The sequence below is a fragment of the Rhipicephalus microplus genome, chromosome 2 (genome assembly GCF_043290135.1).
Source record: "Rhipicephalus microplus isolate Deutch F79 chromosome 2, USDA_Rmic, whole genome shotgun sequence".
Classification (NCBI taxonomy): Eukaryota; Metazoa; Arthropoda; class Arachnida; order Ixodida; family Ixodidae; genus Rhipicephalus; species Rhipicephalus microplus.
The window spans coordinates 70,018,643-70,036,719 of record NC_134701.1 but is presented as its reverse complement, the minus strand read 5'-3'; the positions used below and the strand labels follow the sequence as shown (position 1 = coordinate 70,036,719).

Genomic DNA, 18,077 nt, shown 5'->3' with positions numbered 1-18,077 from the left:
GCAACGTGAGCTCATTGTTGAGCACTTCTTTTTGCCAACACGATGTAAACTGTACAACTATAGGCTGATTTTACATGTGCAACTAGTCTTCTAGATGGCCTCGATTTAAAGAGAAAAGGTGGGAACGATGTGGGCCGGTTCACTGAGACGGTAGGTGCCACTGCTTGTTTGCCTGCGAAATGACATGCATATCACGGCTCGATATCTCGTTGGTTCCTCGGAAACGGACGTTGCCTTGCAGAAGTAGCACACTTCAAGCATCATTTTATCATTCTTGAGTGTTTTCAGGTCCAAAATTGCTTATCTAATGTTTTTCAAGTAACGGGCAACGGCAATATCAACAAATACCAGGGCGATCGGGGATACCGGGGCGGCAAGGAGCAAACCTGTGACGGGCACCCAGCATGGGCGCCCTTGTCGCGCTTACACGCAGATGCGGCTGTTGGCACGAAGAACCGTGCGAAAAATCGCACCCAAATTCACACCATGTTCCAAGCCACAAAGTGATGCCTTTCAAACGTTGAGCCTAGCTTCCTGCCGCGACATTTTCCACACGTTCGGCGCGCAGCAGATGAACCAGACAATCAAAGAAGCGACGTGATGACGAGGATTCGTCAGGAAAACTTGCGCATACACATACTACCACCTGATGGCATTGCTCATACCATTTTGTGACGTCAACGTACAATAGGAACAGAAACTAGCTTTTGATCTCCTGATGTATTTATTTTTCAGGGCACACTCACGCTTACCGGTACGTTTTCTACGCTCTCAGGTGCATGGCCTATCATTTCTAGCAAAACAAAAACGCTGAGTAGAAATTTCGTGTCTGTACCCCTTTAATATGTCAGCTTCCATAACACAACACACACAATGATCCAGTGCACGACAACCACATCTGAGCAAATTTCTCACACTTTGAGAGAGTTACGCCACGATTGACACACACGCTAACATGAAGGAGATTAACAAGTCTAGGCACGTGTTTGCATAGTCTGATGCTGCATCTCGAAGAATTGGTAGTGTTCTTCCCCAAACACTCACATAGGTTGTCACAAGAAGCGGGCATACATATAGGGTGATACACATGGCACATTCAGCAACTTATGGCTTCTTGCTATTTTATTTTGTTTTCTTGGTAAACTTGAGCAAGCCCCTCCACGACAACATGATCGCAGTCGCTCTTCACATGCGTTCATATGCACGTTAAAAACCTAAAATATTATTTTAACTCCTATCACGCATTCAGGAACGTGTGGTCGAAACTTGGTGCACTAATATTTTTAGCACTATAGGGACAGCGAAATTCAGTATAAGAAAAATTTTCAGGAGTCTAGCAATAAAAAAGCTTCAAATTTGTTGAAGCTGCGAACATCGTACAACAACATGGCGTCATGAGATGATCATAAGATCACAACATAATCACATGATATTTTTATTGTGTGGCATCATAGAGTTCCAAGAAGCGGATGTACTGCACAAGGTTTAAGAGAATTGATGGCAGCATAGCTGCACGGTTTCCAAAACAGCTTGGTTACAAAGTTAACAGCATTCGCATTTCGAGCACAAAATCTCAGAGCCTGTTTGGCGATGACTTCATCAGTACCACATAATGGCACGGGAAATTTCAGAGCAGCAGTATGCGCAATAGACATGCCTGGAACATTTCAATTCCCAATGACGAGCTCTGATACTATTTTGATTCCTGGTGACGAGCTTTACAGTGCGAATTGCGCCGAGCACTTTCACGCTAGATCACAAAGCTTACAAAACGTACAAAGTGGTACATTGTGAATCCACTTCACATGGTGCTACCAAACGTCGATGTTTGGAAGTGGCTCTGTAAATGCACTCTGATGACAAGTTACTATTTTACACAGTCATGGAAGGGCAGTGGTCTTGTGATACGTCGTCTCAACTTGGCCATGTTGTCTGTGATGAGTTTGTTCTTAGGGTCTAAAGACAGGGCCACTTGGTAGTGTCGAAATGCACTTTTGTAGTCATTCTGGAAAGCAAGGTACAGGTTAACATGTTACCTAAAGGTATGCAGTCAAATGTTCCCGCATGAGACAACCAGTCTTCGAGAACACGTACACTGCTATGAAATGAAACAGAAAATAGTGCGTGATAGGCTGCTGAAAGTTTAAATAGATATGAGCATTGCTAAAGCATAAATAAATCACCTGTGAAAGAGCACAGATAAGCCTTCCGTCATGCGTGCTCACCTCCAAGTGTCTGATCACAGCAAGGTTCAGATGAGCATGAGCGAGATCAGGATCCAGGCGGATGGCCACTTCGTAACTCTGAAACAGAAAATAAAATTGTCCTCTGAAACGTTTACTTCTTTTTCATATATGTTATTATTCAATTGGCAATAGATAGATAGTGTGATAATAAGTGAGTTACAAGCCAGGTCTCGAATATCAATACTTCTCCATCAGCCTCTGGGAAAATGTATAAGGAAAGCGGCGTTTCTTCAATATTTATTCCCCATTTGCTTCACGCATATGCAAAGGACACTTTTCGGTAATGTTTGCTTCTTTATTATGAAAACCTACTTATGCATAGTAAACAAGGTACTATACTGAGTGTACTGTGAAAGATGCGTCTTATGGAGCATGTATTTTTGGGGAAACTATAGTGTTATTGTTCTAACAGTTGAGAATTGTGTGACTAGTAATAAAAATTCGTACGCAATGATTAATGATTCTGCGTACGAATACTTATTTATGCAATTTTCTTATTTCAACCTAATGTAAGTGTTGTAACTGTCATAGAATTGTTTTTCTGCTGACCCGCAGGTCGCGGGTTCGATTCCCGACTGCGGCGGCTGCATTTCCGATGGAGGCGAAAATGTTGTAGGCCCGTGTACTCAGATTTGGGTGTACGTTAAAGAACCCCAGGTGGTCAAAATTTCCGGAGCCCTCCACTACGGCGTCTCTCAGAATCAAATGGTGGTTTTGGGACGTTAAACCCCACAAATCAAATCAATCAATTGTTTTTCTTTTTGTGTAAAACACCGGCATACTCAACATGATTTGATTTCAGTAAACACATACTACTGTAAGCTGAGGTTTCCTTTTGTGATTATTTTCTCTCACTGTGTCTATAGGCACGTACGCAATCTACCTGATAGGAAAATATCGGAAAATGAGCGCCGTAAGATAATGCTTCATAGACTACACCAAATGTAAATGAACAATCTTATACAAGAGAAAGAATACACTCATAATTTGTGAACGTGAATTATCCGTGCCATATACAATCGTGCGTGAAAATTTGTTTTCCCTATTTTAACAAAGAATACCATACTGCATGCAACAACCTGCGCTGATGAGTGAAGGTCACCCAGGTCCTTGAGAATGTCACCGTGGTCGCTGTGAATTCTTGCACACAGCCGCTCATCAACGTCACAGAGCTTCAGAGCCTTCAATATGTAATCCAATGCCTGCAACGAAAGAAAGCATTGCAAAACGATCTGTTCTGAAATCTGTTTAACAAGGGACATAGGCCTCGAACGGATCAACAGTTCGATTATTCAATTATTTTACTCAAAAATAAATCAAGGATTCCCTGAGGAGGCACGGCGTAAAGTTCCATAACTCTCAAACTAGGTCATGTCAGCATGACATCAACGGCAGCGTATCTGCGCATGTGGGCCATGAAACATAAGAAAATATGTTAACCATGCAAAAAAATAACGTTTGTATTTGACACGAAACTTACACTTCTGTATCAGATAATAAAGAGGTACATGCTAGTAGCGATAGAAGAGCTAAAGGAGCGACAGCTGTAGGCCCAGTAGTTATGCAGACAAATTTCATTCACACATATATTAGCATATTTTTATTTAAGAAAATGAAGAGACCTAAATAAATTTTATGTAGTGTAGTAAAGCTGTGCGTGTACGATCCGCGAGAAATCGGGCAATTCAGGTCTTTTTTCATTTGTTCGAATTTGTGTTGGTGAGTGCAGACCCTGTGGAATTCAATACGACCATTAGCACTAACAACTAAAATTATTTCAAATTCTTACTTGACAATTCACATGAATCACATGTCGATTCAAAAGCTGCATCGGAAACATCACCACTCCATTCCCTCCTGTATGTGTTGGATATTCTAAACAAAATTCACTTTCTTTTGCAGAACTAATTCCCGGAGTACAACCTTCTCTTCGATGTCAATTTCACTTTGCAGTGATGTCAATTTTTCATGTCAATTTCACTTTGCTAATTACAAACTCGTACGAAGAGAATACTAATCGTTCAAATTTTTGTTAAACAGTTGAGCATCTCGATGAATGACATTCGTACAGGAAATGCAGCATACACCACAACACGTTACACAAACATCGAAAAAGCAGAAGAGCCAGTGTGAGCACTCCTAAAAAGGCAAGAATCACTGTGAATAAAATCAGATGTAGGGTAAGAGCATATCAACAGGCAATTTGGTTTTTATGTGAAGACTGGAACGCCTTTTTTGCACAAAAGATATCCAGACATTTCACGGAAGCCAACAATTACCTCGACTGTACGGTTGATGTGGTTGTACAACAGGGCAGCCGTGTGCAAAGCCCCTCTGTCGGTGCTGTTGTTCTCGATAACTTCTAGAAGGAGGTCCTCTGCTGCTCGAAAAGTTCGGAGCCGAATCAGAAGCTGAGCCTAAAAATGAAGATCAAATAAAACATCAGAGCATGCTTTTCTGTAAATTAAAAACGTAAAGTAAGAATGATGCATTAGTTCAGAGTAATTACGATGGAATACAGAGATAATAATCACACAAAAAGAGCATATTCTGCCTACCTGCACAAGCTCAGCGACACAAAAACTATTATATATATATATATATATATATATATATATATATATATATATGTGTGTGAGGGAAAGAAGTGTATACCAAAGGGCTTGTTTTTCCGTGTTTTAACACAATATTAATGAGATCAAACAGACAGTAATGCCAAGGAATGTACAGGGGAAGTTATTAGGACTTTTTTGGGTTTATATGTGAATTTAGAAGTAGGAGTGACAGTCAGCGCCATCTATAAGCCAAACGACGAGTGTGAAAACACTCTTATGCGCATGTTTGGCGTCACGTAGCACGTGAACTTATTATGAGCGGGCAGCTGATTAATTGTCCCTCTTATACAACCTAAACACACCAAGTCTGCCATTACGAGACCCTCGTTCAATGAAATAAGGGAAAGAAGTGTACACCTAAGGGCTCGTTTTTCCGTGTTTCAACACAATATTAATGAGATCTAACAGACAATAATGCCAAGGAATGTACAGGGGAAGTTATTAGAACCAATGGATGTAAATAAGAAAGAAAAGTGGATGAAAAAATAACCAGACGTGAGCAGGAATCGAATCTACGACATTCGAATAACGCGTTCGATGCTCTAACCACTGAGCTACCACAGCGGCGTTCCCTCCATCCACTTTTTTTTTGGGGTTTATATGTGAATTTAGAAGTAGGAGTGACAGTCAGCGCCATCTATAAGCCAAACGACGAGTGTGCAAACACTCTTATGCGCATGTTTGGCATCACGTAGCACGTGAACTTATTATGAGCAGGCAGCTTATTTCTTTGTTATTTCTTATTTCTTTTCTTTCTTATTAACATTCCATTGGTTCTAATAACTCCCCCTGTACATTCCTTGGCATTACTGTCTGTTAGATCTTATTATTATTATATATATTTATATATATGTATATATATGTATATATATATATATATATATATATATATATATATATATATATATATATATATATATATATATATATATATATATATATATTTGTATATATATATATATATATATATTTGTATATATATATATATATATATATATATATATATATATATATATATATATGTATAACTCATCCCCTGATGAAGGGAGGTCCCCTCCCGAAACTGTTGGGAAATAAATATATTTATCCTTGTTGACAACGCTCCCGTTGTGCCATATCCCATACCTATATATATATGTATATATATTTATATTTACGCTGTCGTATCTTCAATGAAGGAAGCGCACAGTAGGTGGAAGATTAAACTCTAACTCTTTATTCAGCTGAACTTGTGGCCACGAAAAAGAAAATCAGATTACAGCAAGACACTGGCACTGATAACGGCGAGCAGAGCGCCGCCCGTCGATCAACTGACAATCGGTGAAGCGTGTCGGCGTTTACACCCTTGCCATCGAAAATTTAGCGTTATCGCTAGGGGCGACGTGGGTTCCAGAATAATCTGAAATGTTTCGCGAAGTGCGCGTAGCTTTAACAAGACGATTCACTATAATGGCGAACCATCTGGAACGAGGCGCAGTTTTCGGTAAGCATTCCAGACAGGCCTTGAGGCCGAAAACCGAATGAAACTTAAGTGTAGGTAAGAAACGCGCGCGGCAATATATATAAATAAATAAATAAATAAATATATATATATATATATATATATATATATATATATTATAAAGGAGATTTATTAAGCAGAAAGGTCGGTGCTTGGAAGGCTTGGAAGGCGATGCACCAGCCGCTGCTGCACACTCGATGCTGCTGCCTCTGCGCCGGAGTACTTCCTCTTCTTTACAATGGCCCCACGGAGAAAAAAGGAGCCATCCTGGCGACTTAGTCCTGGGCAGGCGGCGTTGAACCGTGGTATTGCTTGAGCCTCTGGACGTGTACAACCTCGCGGTTGCGACGTCGCAAGTCTGATGGTGGCGTAAGAGGCTCAATGAGGTAGTTTACTGGCGAAGTTTGTTCGACAATACGATATGGCCCATCGTACTTTGGCAGAAGTTTGAAAGAGAGCCCAGGTGTGCGATGCGGCACTGACAGCCATACAAGAGAACCCGGAAGAAAAACGGGAGTTGAGGTCTGGGCATCATGAATTGCTTTTTGCCTGTTTTGGTCATCGCAGGTAAAGCGACGAGCTAACTGGCGGCATTCTTCTGCGTGTCTGGCGGCGTCCAAGATCGGCAGGCACTCGGACGCGTCTGGTCGATAGGGCAAAATGGTGTCAATGGTGTGGGAGGGGTGACGGCCGTAGAGGAGGTAAAAAGGGGCCGTATTATAGGCGTATGTAATGAATGGGAGAACTAAGTCCCAGTTAGAGTGGTCAGGCGTCACATACATGGATAGCATGTCACCGAGAGTACGATTAAAGCGCTCGGTAGCCCCATTGGTTTGTGGGTGGTAAGCGGTACATGTGCGATGTACAATAGCACACTCAGCGAGCAATTTTTCAATGACCTCGGACAAGAAGGCGCGGCCGCGGTCACTGAGGAGTTCTTGAGGGCCTCCATGACGCAACACAAAATGACGCAGTAGGAAAGTGGCAACCTCCTGTGCTGTAGCCGTTTTAAGAGCAGCGGTCTCAGCATAGCGCGTTAGGTGGTCGATAGCAACTATTATCCACCTGTTGCCAGTCGGAGTCAATGGAAGTGGCCCATAAATATCTATTCCAACCCGTTCGAAGGGTCGGGAAGGGCATGGTAAAGGCTGCAGTTCACCGGCGGAGGCGCGTGGTGGAGATTTTCGGCGCTGACATTCGGCACAAGAGCGGACGAAGTTGCGAACGAAGGTATACATGCCACGCCAGTAGTAGCGATGTCGAAGCCTTTCGTAGGTCTTGAAGACTCCTGAGTGGCCACATTGTGGGTCAGCGTGAAAAGAGGAACAAATCTGCGACCTCAGGGTTCGTGGAACGACGAGGAGCCACTTGCGTCCCTCTGGTGCGTAGTTGCGTCGATAGAGAAGCGTGTCACGTATCGAGAAGTGTGGAACTTGGCGCCGAAGCGTTCGCGTCTTTGGGAGTTCAGAAGTGTCGGAGAGATGATTGAGGAGAGACGCAGTCCACGGGTCATTGCGTTGTTCGATAGCAATGGTGTCAAAGTCAAGCGATGGCAATGTGGAATCGCAAGCGGAGTCAGCTGTGGCGTTCTGGGGCAGGGGGGAACGGGAAAGGGCGTCGGCGTCAGCATGCTTCCGTCCTGACCGATAAACCACGCGTATTGTAATGATGATTGTAGTGGGTCATGCAAATCTCGGCACACACATTGTCAGTGCTAAGCACGAGACGCTCGGCCCGGACTGTCGCTGATTTTGATAGCTAGGCCTACGCTTCTACGTGGTCTCGGATAACAGTTTTGACTGTCTCCGTTCTATATTATAATTGGTGGAGTTTGCTGGGTCTCCTTGCAATCCTGGAGTTGCGAAGCCGGACTCTACCTGCTGTCATGACCACTGCATCTGCCACAAGCCCTCCTCCTATGGCTTCCCAGGCCATCGTGTGCTCCGGCGCGGTCCGTCAACGGGATCCTCCCATATTCAGCGGCACTGACGACCACGACGTCGACGACTGGCTGGCTACTTACGAACTCGTGAGTGCCTTGAACAAATGGGACGAAGCCACGAGACGGGCCACTGTCGGCATTTACCTCAGTGGCATTGCCCACTTATGGCTTCGGAACCATGAGACCGACGTTCCCACCTGGACAGCATTCAAAGCAAAGTTCAGCGAAGTCTTTGGTCGTCCTTCTGTCCGCAAACTTCGTGCGGAGCAGCGCCTTCAGTCGAGATCTCAACTGCCTGGTGATAACTTTACAAGTTACATAGAAGACGTCATTGACTTGTGCAAGCGCGTCAATGTGAACATGACAGAGGTGGACCGCATCAAGCATATTTTTAAGGGTATTGACGAGGACGCTTTCCAGATGCTCATTTCGAAAAGCCCTGCTACTGTCGCCCAAGTTACCGAGCTCTGCCAAAGCTATGATGAGCTCCGCCGGCAACGTCTCGTCACCCGCCGTGCTGTCCCACATCAGGAATCGATGTCCGGCTTAACTCCCTCGCAAGACCCCGTCCTCCTTTCGCAGATCAAAGATTTCGTGCGCGAAGAAGTTGCCCGCCAACTCTCGCTCATCTCTGGCCTACCGGAGCGCAGTGCACCGCTTAGCCCTACTCTACGGACTATTATACGAGATCAAGTGTCTGAGGTCCTTCCTCCACAGCTGGTGCCACCAGTCAATGCACCATTGACGTACGCCGAAGCAGCAGCACAACCACGACCACAGACGTTCCAAGCGCCGCCTCCACAGCCTGCTCCTGTTTATGCCGCCCAGCCGCCACGACCTCCACTTCGCCGAGTCCCTAATCCATGGCGCACTGCCGACAACCGACCGATCTGCTTTTCGTGTGGTCTACCTGGGCACGTTGCACGTCTGTGCCGCCACCGCCCACTCCACTCACGTGAAAACCTACGTCCATACGAAAACGATTACACGTACACTCAATACACCCCAGACCCCGAATTGTACGCTCCTCGTCCAAGGAGGATCAGGAGCCGACCAGCTCCTGATCGCCGATCTCCTTCTCCACGTCGACGCTCGCCCTCCCCGATGCGCCGACGCCCCCCTACAATCGACGCGGAAAACTAAATGACGCAGTTCCCGAGGCAAGAACTGCGTCCTCGTCGCAAAGCACAAGCCCTCTTCGTTCGCCGCCGAATGTAACTAATGCCGTTCTGGAAGGTGTACCCGTACTTGCCCTTATTGATACTGGTGCCGCAATTTCTGTCATCGCCGAAAAAGTTTGCCGTTCAATTCGAAAAGTGACAACGCCTTACTTTGGTTCATGTCTTCATACTGCCACTGCACAGCCTGTGCAGCCTGTGGCCGCGTGTACTGCCAGACTTGTAATTCAAGGAGTGCCCTACACAGTCCAGTTCGTAGTACTCCCGCACTGTTCTCATGACATCATTTTAGGTTGGGATTTTCTCTCCCATCACCAAGCCGTCATTGATTGCGCCCGTGCCGAAGTCGCCTTTTGTCCCCTTGGTGATGCTCTACCAGTGCACGATCGCCCTTCCGACGCGAAGTTGGTCATTAGTGACGACACCCGAATCCCTCCACGCGCTACTGTCTTCGCACCTGTGTCGTGTTCCACCGTCGTCGACGCTACCGCATTCTTCACGCCTTCCGCTGCTTTCGTTCATCGCCACCTATCACCGCTCCCAACCGCTCTCGTTACTCTTCAAGGTGGTGCGACCAACGTGCCTGTGAACAATCCGTTCCCATTCACGATTACGCTACTTCGAGGCGAATGTATTGGTTCGATAGAATCATTCGAAACCATCGCTACACTTGACGTTCCTGATGAATCATCGGAAGTCAGCGCCCTCTCCTGTAGTTCCGTGAATGACCCTTCCACTACCGACATTTTCAACCGTGTCATCGACGAAGGCCTAAACCCACAACAGAGGTGTGAGCTTTTGAGCCTCCTTGACAAGTTTCGACCATCTTTTGACAGTCACAGCGCTACTTTAGGTCGCACATCTACCGTATGCCACCAGATCGACACAGGTAATCACCCACCACTACGGCAGCGACCATACCGTGTTTCGCCAACTGAACGCCGTATCATCGATGAACAAGTAGGTGACATGCTAAAGCGAGGCGTCGTTCAACTGTCAAACAGTCCTTGGGCGTCGCCGGTTGTTTTAGTTAAAAAGAAGGATGGCAAGATACGCTTTTGCGTAGATTATCGTCGCCTAAACAAAATAACACGAAAGGATGTTTATCCTTTGCCTCGAATTGATGACGCCCTCGACTCTTTACAAGGCGCAGAGTTCTTTTCCTCCCTTAATCTACGCTCTGGGTACTGGCAAGTGCCCATGAATCCGGATGATAGGCCAAAAACTCCATTTGTTACACCAGACGGCTTATACGAATTTAACGTGATGCCATTCGGGCTATGCAATGCGCCGGCAACATTTGAGCGCATGATGGACACTATCCTACGAGGCCTCAAATGGAACACGTGTTTGTGCTACTTAGACGATGTAGTAGTATTCTCGCCCAATTTTCCCACGCACCTTCGTCGCTTGGAACAGGTTCTACGCTGCCTCTCTGTAGCAGGCCTCCAACTCAACCTGAAGAAGTGTCACTTTGGAGCGCGCAAGCTGACCATTCTCGGACACGTCGTGTCGAAGGATGGCGTTCTTTCTGACCCCGCTAAGCTACGTGCTGTTCGCGAGTTCCCGAGGCCCGCGTCTCTCAAGCAGCTGCGTAGTTTCATTGGGCTTTGCTCATACTTCCGCCGCTTCGTCCGAGATTTCGCCTCGATCATGGCGCCTCTGACAGACCTACTTCAGGGAGACCGCAATCTATCTGCGTGGTCTCCAGCTTGCGACAGTGCCTTTGCGAAGCTCCGTGAACTGCTTACAACACCACCCATACTGCGTCATTTCGATTCAAGCGCTCCCACAGAAATCCACACAGATGCTAGCGGTGTCGGTCTTGGCGCTGTACTCGCCCAACGAAAGCCTGGTTACCAAGAATATGTTGTTGCGTACGCGAGCCGCACTCTTACACGAACAGAAGCAAATTATTCGGTAACTGAGAAAGAATGCCTAGCGATTATCTGGGCCATTACAAAATTTCGGCCTTATCTGTACGGCCGCCCTTTCGATGTTGTTACCGACCACCACGCGCTCTGCTGGTTATCCTCCCTCAAAGATCCCTCAGGACGCTTGGCACGATGGGCTTTACGGCTCCAAGAGTACGACATCCGCGTCATTTATCGCTCAGGCCAGAAGCACGCCGATGCCGACGCTCTTTCGCGTTCGCCTGTTTCTACTGATATTGCGAGTGTCTCCATCCAAGACAACTTCCTTCCACTATCAGGACCCATCAACGTGGCTGCGGAGCAGCGCAAAGATTCGTGGATTGCGTCTCTGATGGATTACCTATCTGAAACACTCGCCCACCCGCCATCTCGAGCGCTACACCGACAAGCCTCTCACTTCGCCATCCGTGATGGAATACTTTATCGCCGCAACTACCGCCCTGACGGTCGCAAATGGCTACTCGTCATACCCAGGCATCTCCGCGCCAGCATATGTGCTGCTTTCCATGCCGATCCGCAGTGTGCGCACGCCGGTTTGTTTAAAACCTACGCCAGGCTACGTTTTCGGTTTTATTGGCGCGGCATGTACACATTCGTTCAAAAGTACATTCGATCTTGCACAGAGTGCCAACGCCGCAAGCACGATCCTAGCCGTCCTACTGCACCAATGCAGCCGTTACCGTGCCCAGTGCGACCATTCGACCGGGTTGGAATAGACCTTTATGGTCCTCTACCATATACATCAGCTGGGAATCGCTGGATTATTGTAGCGATCGACCATCTCACGAGATATGCCGAAACGGCCGCTCTACCAGCCGCGACGGCACGTGACGTTGCGTCTTTCCTGCTGCAACGTTTTGTTCTGCGTCATGGCGCTCCACGTGAACTTTTGAGCGACCGAGGCCGCGTCTTTCTCGCGGATGTTATTCGAGAACTTCTTGCAGAATGCCATGTAATTCACCGCTGTACTACAGCATATCGCCCACAAACAAATGGCTTGACCGAGCGTTTCAACCGTACTCTTGGCGACATGCTTTCTATGTATGTCGCCTCCGACCACACCAACTGGGATCTTATCCTTCCTTACGTAACGTACGCTTACAACACGGCACCTCAAGCGACGACAGGCTTTTCTCCATTCTTTTTACTTTATGGTCGAGAACTATCGTCTCCAATTGACACCATTCTCCCCTACCGACCCGACTCATCCGAAGGCACACCAGTTTCCGAAGCCGCGCGGTATGCGGAAGAATGTCGGCAATTAGCTCGCACCCTTACAACACAAGAACAAGGGCTACAGAAATTTCGTCACGACGATGGACGGTCCAACTACCAATTTTCGCCCAACTCTCTTGTTTGGCTGTGGGTGCCCCCCAGTGCTGCTCCTGGTACCTCTACAAAGTTTGTCAGCAGGTACCATGGACCTTATCGCGTCATAGAACAAACTTCCGCTGTTAACTACCTCATCGAACCCCTCACGGCCACTGTGGACCTGCGTCGCCGAGGCCGCGAAATCGTACATGTGAATCGCCTCAAACCATATCACGAACCACTTGTCCTCACGACACCTTAGAACACTTACTTGGCACCATCTTCAGCGAGGGGGAAATATGTAATGATGATTGTAGTGGGTCATGCAAATCTCGGCACACACATTGTCAGTGCTAAGCACGAGACGCTCGGCCCGGACTGTCGCTGATTTTGATAGCTAGGCCTACGCTTCTACGTGGTCTCGGATAACAGTTTTGACTGTCTCCGTTCTATATTATAGTATGTCGTAATCTTGAATTTTCAACGCCCAGCGAGCGAGGCGGCCAGATGGGTCTTTTAACGTCGAAAGCCAGCACAGCGCGTGGTGGTCGGTCACGACGTCAAAAGAACGACCATATAGATATGGGCGAAACTTTCCAAGGGCCCACACAATGGCCAAGCACTCCTTTTCTGTGACGCTGTAGTTGCTCTCAGCCTTGGTAAGTGTGTGACTAGCGTATGCCACGACGTATTCCTGATGTTCCGGTTTACGCTGTGCGAGCACAGCACCCAGGCCTACACCACTGGCGTCGGTGTGGATTTCAGTTGGAGCTTCAGGATCGAAATGGCGTAGAATGGGTGGCGTCGTAAGAAGCCGTCGCAGGGTGGTGAAAGCCTCGTCGCAGGCAGGGGACCACGATAAGAGGTCTTTACAGCTGCTGAGAAGTTGCGTGAGAGGTGATATAATAGACGCGAAGTTTCGGACGAATCGCCGGAAATACGAACACAAGCCGATGAAACTTCGAAGTTCTTTGATGGTGGCAGGTTTAGGAAACGCCGTAACAGCTCGCAATTTCTCGGGATCCGGGAGGATGCCTTCCTTGGAAACAACGTGGCCCAAAATGTTCAGTTGACGCATGGCAAATCGACATTTTTTGAGGTTTAATTGCAAACCGGCGTTAGTTAAGCAAGTAAGGACGTGCTGAAGGCGACGTAAGTGTGTGTCAAATTTAGAGGCGAAGACCACGATATCATCGAGGTAACACAAGCATATCTTCCATTTTAGTCCACGCAGGATGTTGTCCATCATTCGTTCGAACGTTGCAGGTGCATTGCAAAGTCCGAAGGGCATGACGGTGAATTCATATAAGCCGTCTGGCGTGACAAAAGCGGTTTTGGGGCGATCGGCCTCCGCCATAGGCACCTGCCAGTAGCCTGACCGCAAGTCTAACGAGGAAAAGAACTCGGCACCCTGCAAACTGTCCAAAGTATCATCAATGCGCGGTAGTGGATAGACATCCTTCAGCGTGATCTTGTTCAATCGCCGGAAATCGACACAGAAACGAATAGAACCGTCTTTCTTTTTGACGAGAACCACCGGAGACGCCCATGGGCTCTGTGAAGGTCGAATGACGCCTCTGCGAAGCATGTCGTCTACTTGGTCAGCAATGACGCGGCGTTCTGTAGCGGACACGCGATATGGTCGTTGTCGCAGCGGTGAGTGGGACCCAGTGTCGATGTGGTGTTCTACTGCTAAGGCACGGCCGAGAGATGTTTGTTCAACGTCGAAAGAGTGGCGGTAGCTCTCAAGAATGGTGAGGAGTTGTGAACGCTGCGAAGATGTCAAATCTGCAGCGATGAATGGTTGAAATATGTTTGCTGACGTTGAGTCAGGCGCTGAGACGACAGCCAGTTCACAGACGGAGGTAGAAGGCACCTCATCGGGGACGGATATAATTCTGGAAGAACTGATTGTCTCGACGTGGCCAAGGCACTCGCTACAAAGTAGGGATAAAGACGACGACTCATGATTATAAATTGGCATTGTGGTTGACCCTTCTACAAGATCGAGAGCAGCGAAAGGCAGGGGGAGAGCTCTTCGGGCGACGAATATTGGAGATGGTGTGAAGAAGACCGTGCCGTCGGATATGGCGCTGCATGAAACTGGCACGAACGCAAAAGAGCATGGAGGGATGTAGGTGTCATCACTAACGACAAGTTTAGCGGCAAACTGGGTGTCAACGGACGCTTGGTCATCCAGTGAGCAAAATTCGACCTCAGCCCTAGCACAGTCGATTACGGCGTTATGACGCGACAAAAAGTCCCATCCCAAAATAATATTATGGGAGCATGATGAAAGAACCACGAACTCTATCGTATACAGAACGTCCTGAATTGTCACGCGGGCTGTACATACTGCGGTCGGTTGAACAGGTTGAGCACTGGCTGTGCGAAGCGATAATCCGGAGAAAGGCGTCGTAACCTTACGAATTGAGCGGCAAAATCCAGCATCTATAACCGAAACAGCTGCACCGGTATCTACAAGAGCGACAGTAGGGATACTTTCGACGAACACATCAATAACATTGGTAGGTGACAAGTGAGGACTTGGGCAAACCGAAACTTGCGCAGTTCTTGCCTCAGGAACTGCGTCGTCTAGTTTTCCTCCTCGTTAGGTGCGGGCCGTCGACGCATAGGAGAAGGCGAGCGGCGGCGTGGAGAGGGCGAGCGAAGACGTCCCGGGCGAGGGCGGTGGTCGTCCTGGTAGCGGGCTGGCATTGGAGTGGAGGAACCGTATCGCGCGTTGGAGTCAAGCGGGAAGAAAGGCTCACGGCGGTTTTCATTGGTGATATGCGTCCGGCGGCGACAATACCTTGCGACGTGTCCGGGGTATCGACAAGCGTAACATATCGGGCGATTATCGAGGGTGCGCCACGGGTTGGCGGTGTTAGTGCTGGTCCAGTGAACTGGAGCTGGGGGATAGCTCGCGCGAGGCTGGAACGGAGGTGCAGGCGCCTTGCGAGTTGGCATGGCTGCAGCCGCGGCGTAGGTGAGAGGAGCAGCCACAAGATTAGGCTCGCGAGCAGCTGGTAAGGCCTCGGCGACCTCTCCTTGAATGACGTCACGTAGAGACGATGGTAAAGTTGTGGTAGCTTCTGGTGTGAAAGGCACCAAGGAAAGCTGTCGTGCAACTTTTTCGCGGACAAATGCTTTTATTTCGGCTATTAGTGGCGCGTGGTCATGACCACTGATCACACTAGACAGCGATGCCAAATCGTGCGCTGGAGGACGTCTTGTCAAAGCTCGCTGCTTCCGCAATTCATCGTAGCTTTGGCAGAGGCTAATTACGTCGTTAACAGTGGTCGGGCTTTTCGCCAAGAGCATTTGAAAAGCGTCGTCGTCAATCCCTTTGAGGATGTGCTTACATTTTTCAGCTTCCGTCATTTCGGCGTTCACGCGTCTGCACAAATCGACGACGTCCTCTATGTAACTTGTGAAGGTTTCACCCGTTTCTTGTGCGCGTGTGCGTAAACGTTGCTCGGCACGAAGTTTTCGGACGGCAGGTCGATCGAAGACTGCTACAATCGACGTTTTAAATTGCGGCCACGTTCGGACGTCTGCCTGGTGGTTTCTAAGCCAAAGGCTGGCTACACCCGCGAGATAGAACGAAACGCGTGTCAACTTGTCCGCGTCCGTCCATCTGTTTAAAGCGCTCACCCGTTCGAAAGTCGAGAGCCACTCTTCAACGTCGTTGTCATCTGTTCCACTGAAGATTGGAGGCTCCCGCTGAGGAACACTGCCTGGACAGGTGGCCGGAAGAGATGGAAGCGTCTGCTGATCGGCGTCCGGCATAGCAGAAGGTAGCCGTCGAGAACGGAGTTCCAGGATGGTAGTGGGAAGGTGTAAGGGACGGTAAGGCACGTCTCCACCAATTATAAAGGAGATTTATTAAGCAGAAAGGTCGGTGCTTGGAAGGCTTGGAAGGCGATGCACCAGCCACCAGCCGCAATTTCCGAGCTCGAGCCGCTGCTGCACACTCGATGCGGCTGCCTCTGCGCCGGAGTACTTCCTCTTCTTTACAATATATATATATATATATATATATATATATATATATATATATATATATATATATATATATATATATATGGTATGTTGCAGCATTCTTATAATTACAATACAAACATGCAAAATGCGCAATCGAATACCACCCGTAGTTGCGTCTTTACAACATCACGAACCAATGTGGACACTGAAACGGCAGGAAACGTCTGCATAAGTATGTTACTATTGAAAATGTAGCAGAAATGTTGTCCTGATTTTAGTTTGACGTTTGTGTCACGCGAAGACGATCCAGCGCCAGTGCTTGACGATGCCAATATACTGGATGTAAAACCGCTTACTTCAATATTTGAAATGATTTTTTCCCGTTTGCCACTCACATGGTGAACCTTGCTGTCGTGGTGTTCCGGGAAGAGCCGATCAATTTCTTCAAACAGCTGTCTCGCCTCGTTCACACGGCCGGCATTCACGTAGAACACGGCGAGGTTGTCCATCACCTGTGGATCAGGCTCAAGAGCGAGGGCCCTGTGCAGTAAAGAAGACCAGAAAAAAACTTAATAGCGTCATTAACGCTGTGAATAGTAAGCCCCTATACCTATAGCTGCACGTATTATATGTATGGTGTTCTTTAACAGCTCGTGTATGATGGTACTCCTTCAAATAAACGTACATGTTTTTTTTTTCAGTTGCGAGTGCCTTAAGTTAGCTATGCGCTAACATTGTTGATGTAAGTTAATATGGTGCAAAAATGACCCTGACAAAGTGGGCTACAAAAATATTAGACAGGGCTCGTATAGTAACAATAAGAGAATGCATAAATATGGTTGAGAAGTTCGCTTCCAGTTATGTGTAATGTCATGCAGTGGTAGCCGCCCCTCACCGGCTCTACCTTTTATATGCGAAAAAAAAAAGTCGCGACCACAGTGTTACCTAACAACAACCCGACAAAAGTGCTATCCGAACTACCGCATATGAAGCACTTCACGGATTCCAGCACCTGGGTGCTTTCGTAATAGCGGATGCACGGCGGCTCGAATGGCTACAGATTTATTGTGAGCATCTTATAAGGAGTTTACATCTTAAGTGATCTTATAGCCTTTACATTGACGAGACCGGGAAAAATCAAAATGAACTGCAAATTAAGAGCATTACCAGAGGCAGCAAGCACTGGAAAGCGAACACTCTGTGAAGCTTTTTGAACCAAAATTTTCTCCAAGTCCCGGCAAATGAACTAGAATAGCCCCTGTTATATTTGCCCACGTTTTATAATACATGAGATTTTTTTCGTTTACCATAGTGTTTTTATCGGGGCTCACTCGTTTGAAGGCCCTGCCTGGCTCAGTAGGTG

The 18,077-nt window shown here is 47.4% G+C and overlaps 1 protein-coding gene across 1 annotated transcript in view; it reads right to left on the bottom strand.

Moving 5' to 3' along the window:
- Window positions 1-1,497: 1,497 nt before the first annotated feature.
- LOC119170845 (protein O-mannosyl-transferase TMTC1) overlaps window positions 1,498-18,077 on the bottom strand; it is an 85,513-nt gene continuing 68,933 nt past the window's right edge. Inside the window, exons 13-17 of the mRNA XM_037422116.2 lie at window positions 17,110-17,254; window positions 4,526-4,663; window positions 3,326-3,448; window positions 2,226-2,303; window positions 1,498-2,005 (exon numbers count right to left, since the gene is read on the bottom strand). Of these exons, the coding sequence (XP_037278013.2) occupies window positions 1,868-2,005; window positions 2,226-2,303; window positions 3,326-3,448; window positions 4,526-4,663; window positions 17,110-17,254 (622 nt within the window). The 3' untranslated portion in view covers window positions 1,498-1,867. The remainder of the gene's footprint in view (window positions 2,006-2,225; window positions 2,304-3,325; window positions 3,449-4,525; window positions 4,664-17,109; window positions 17,255-18,077) is intronic.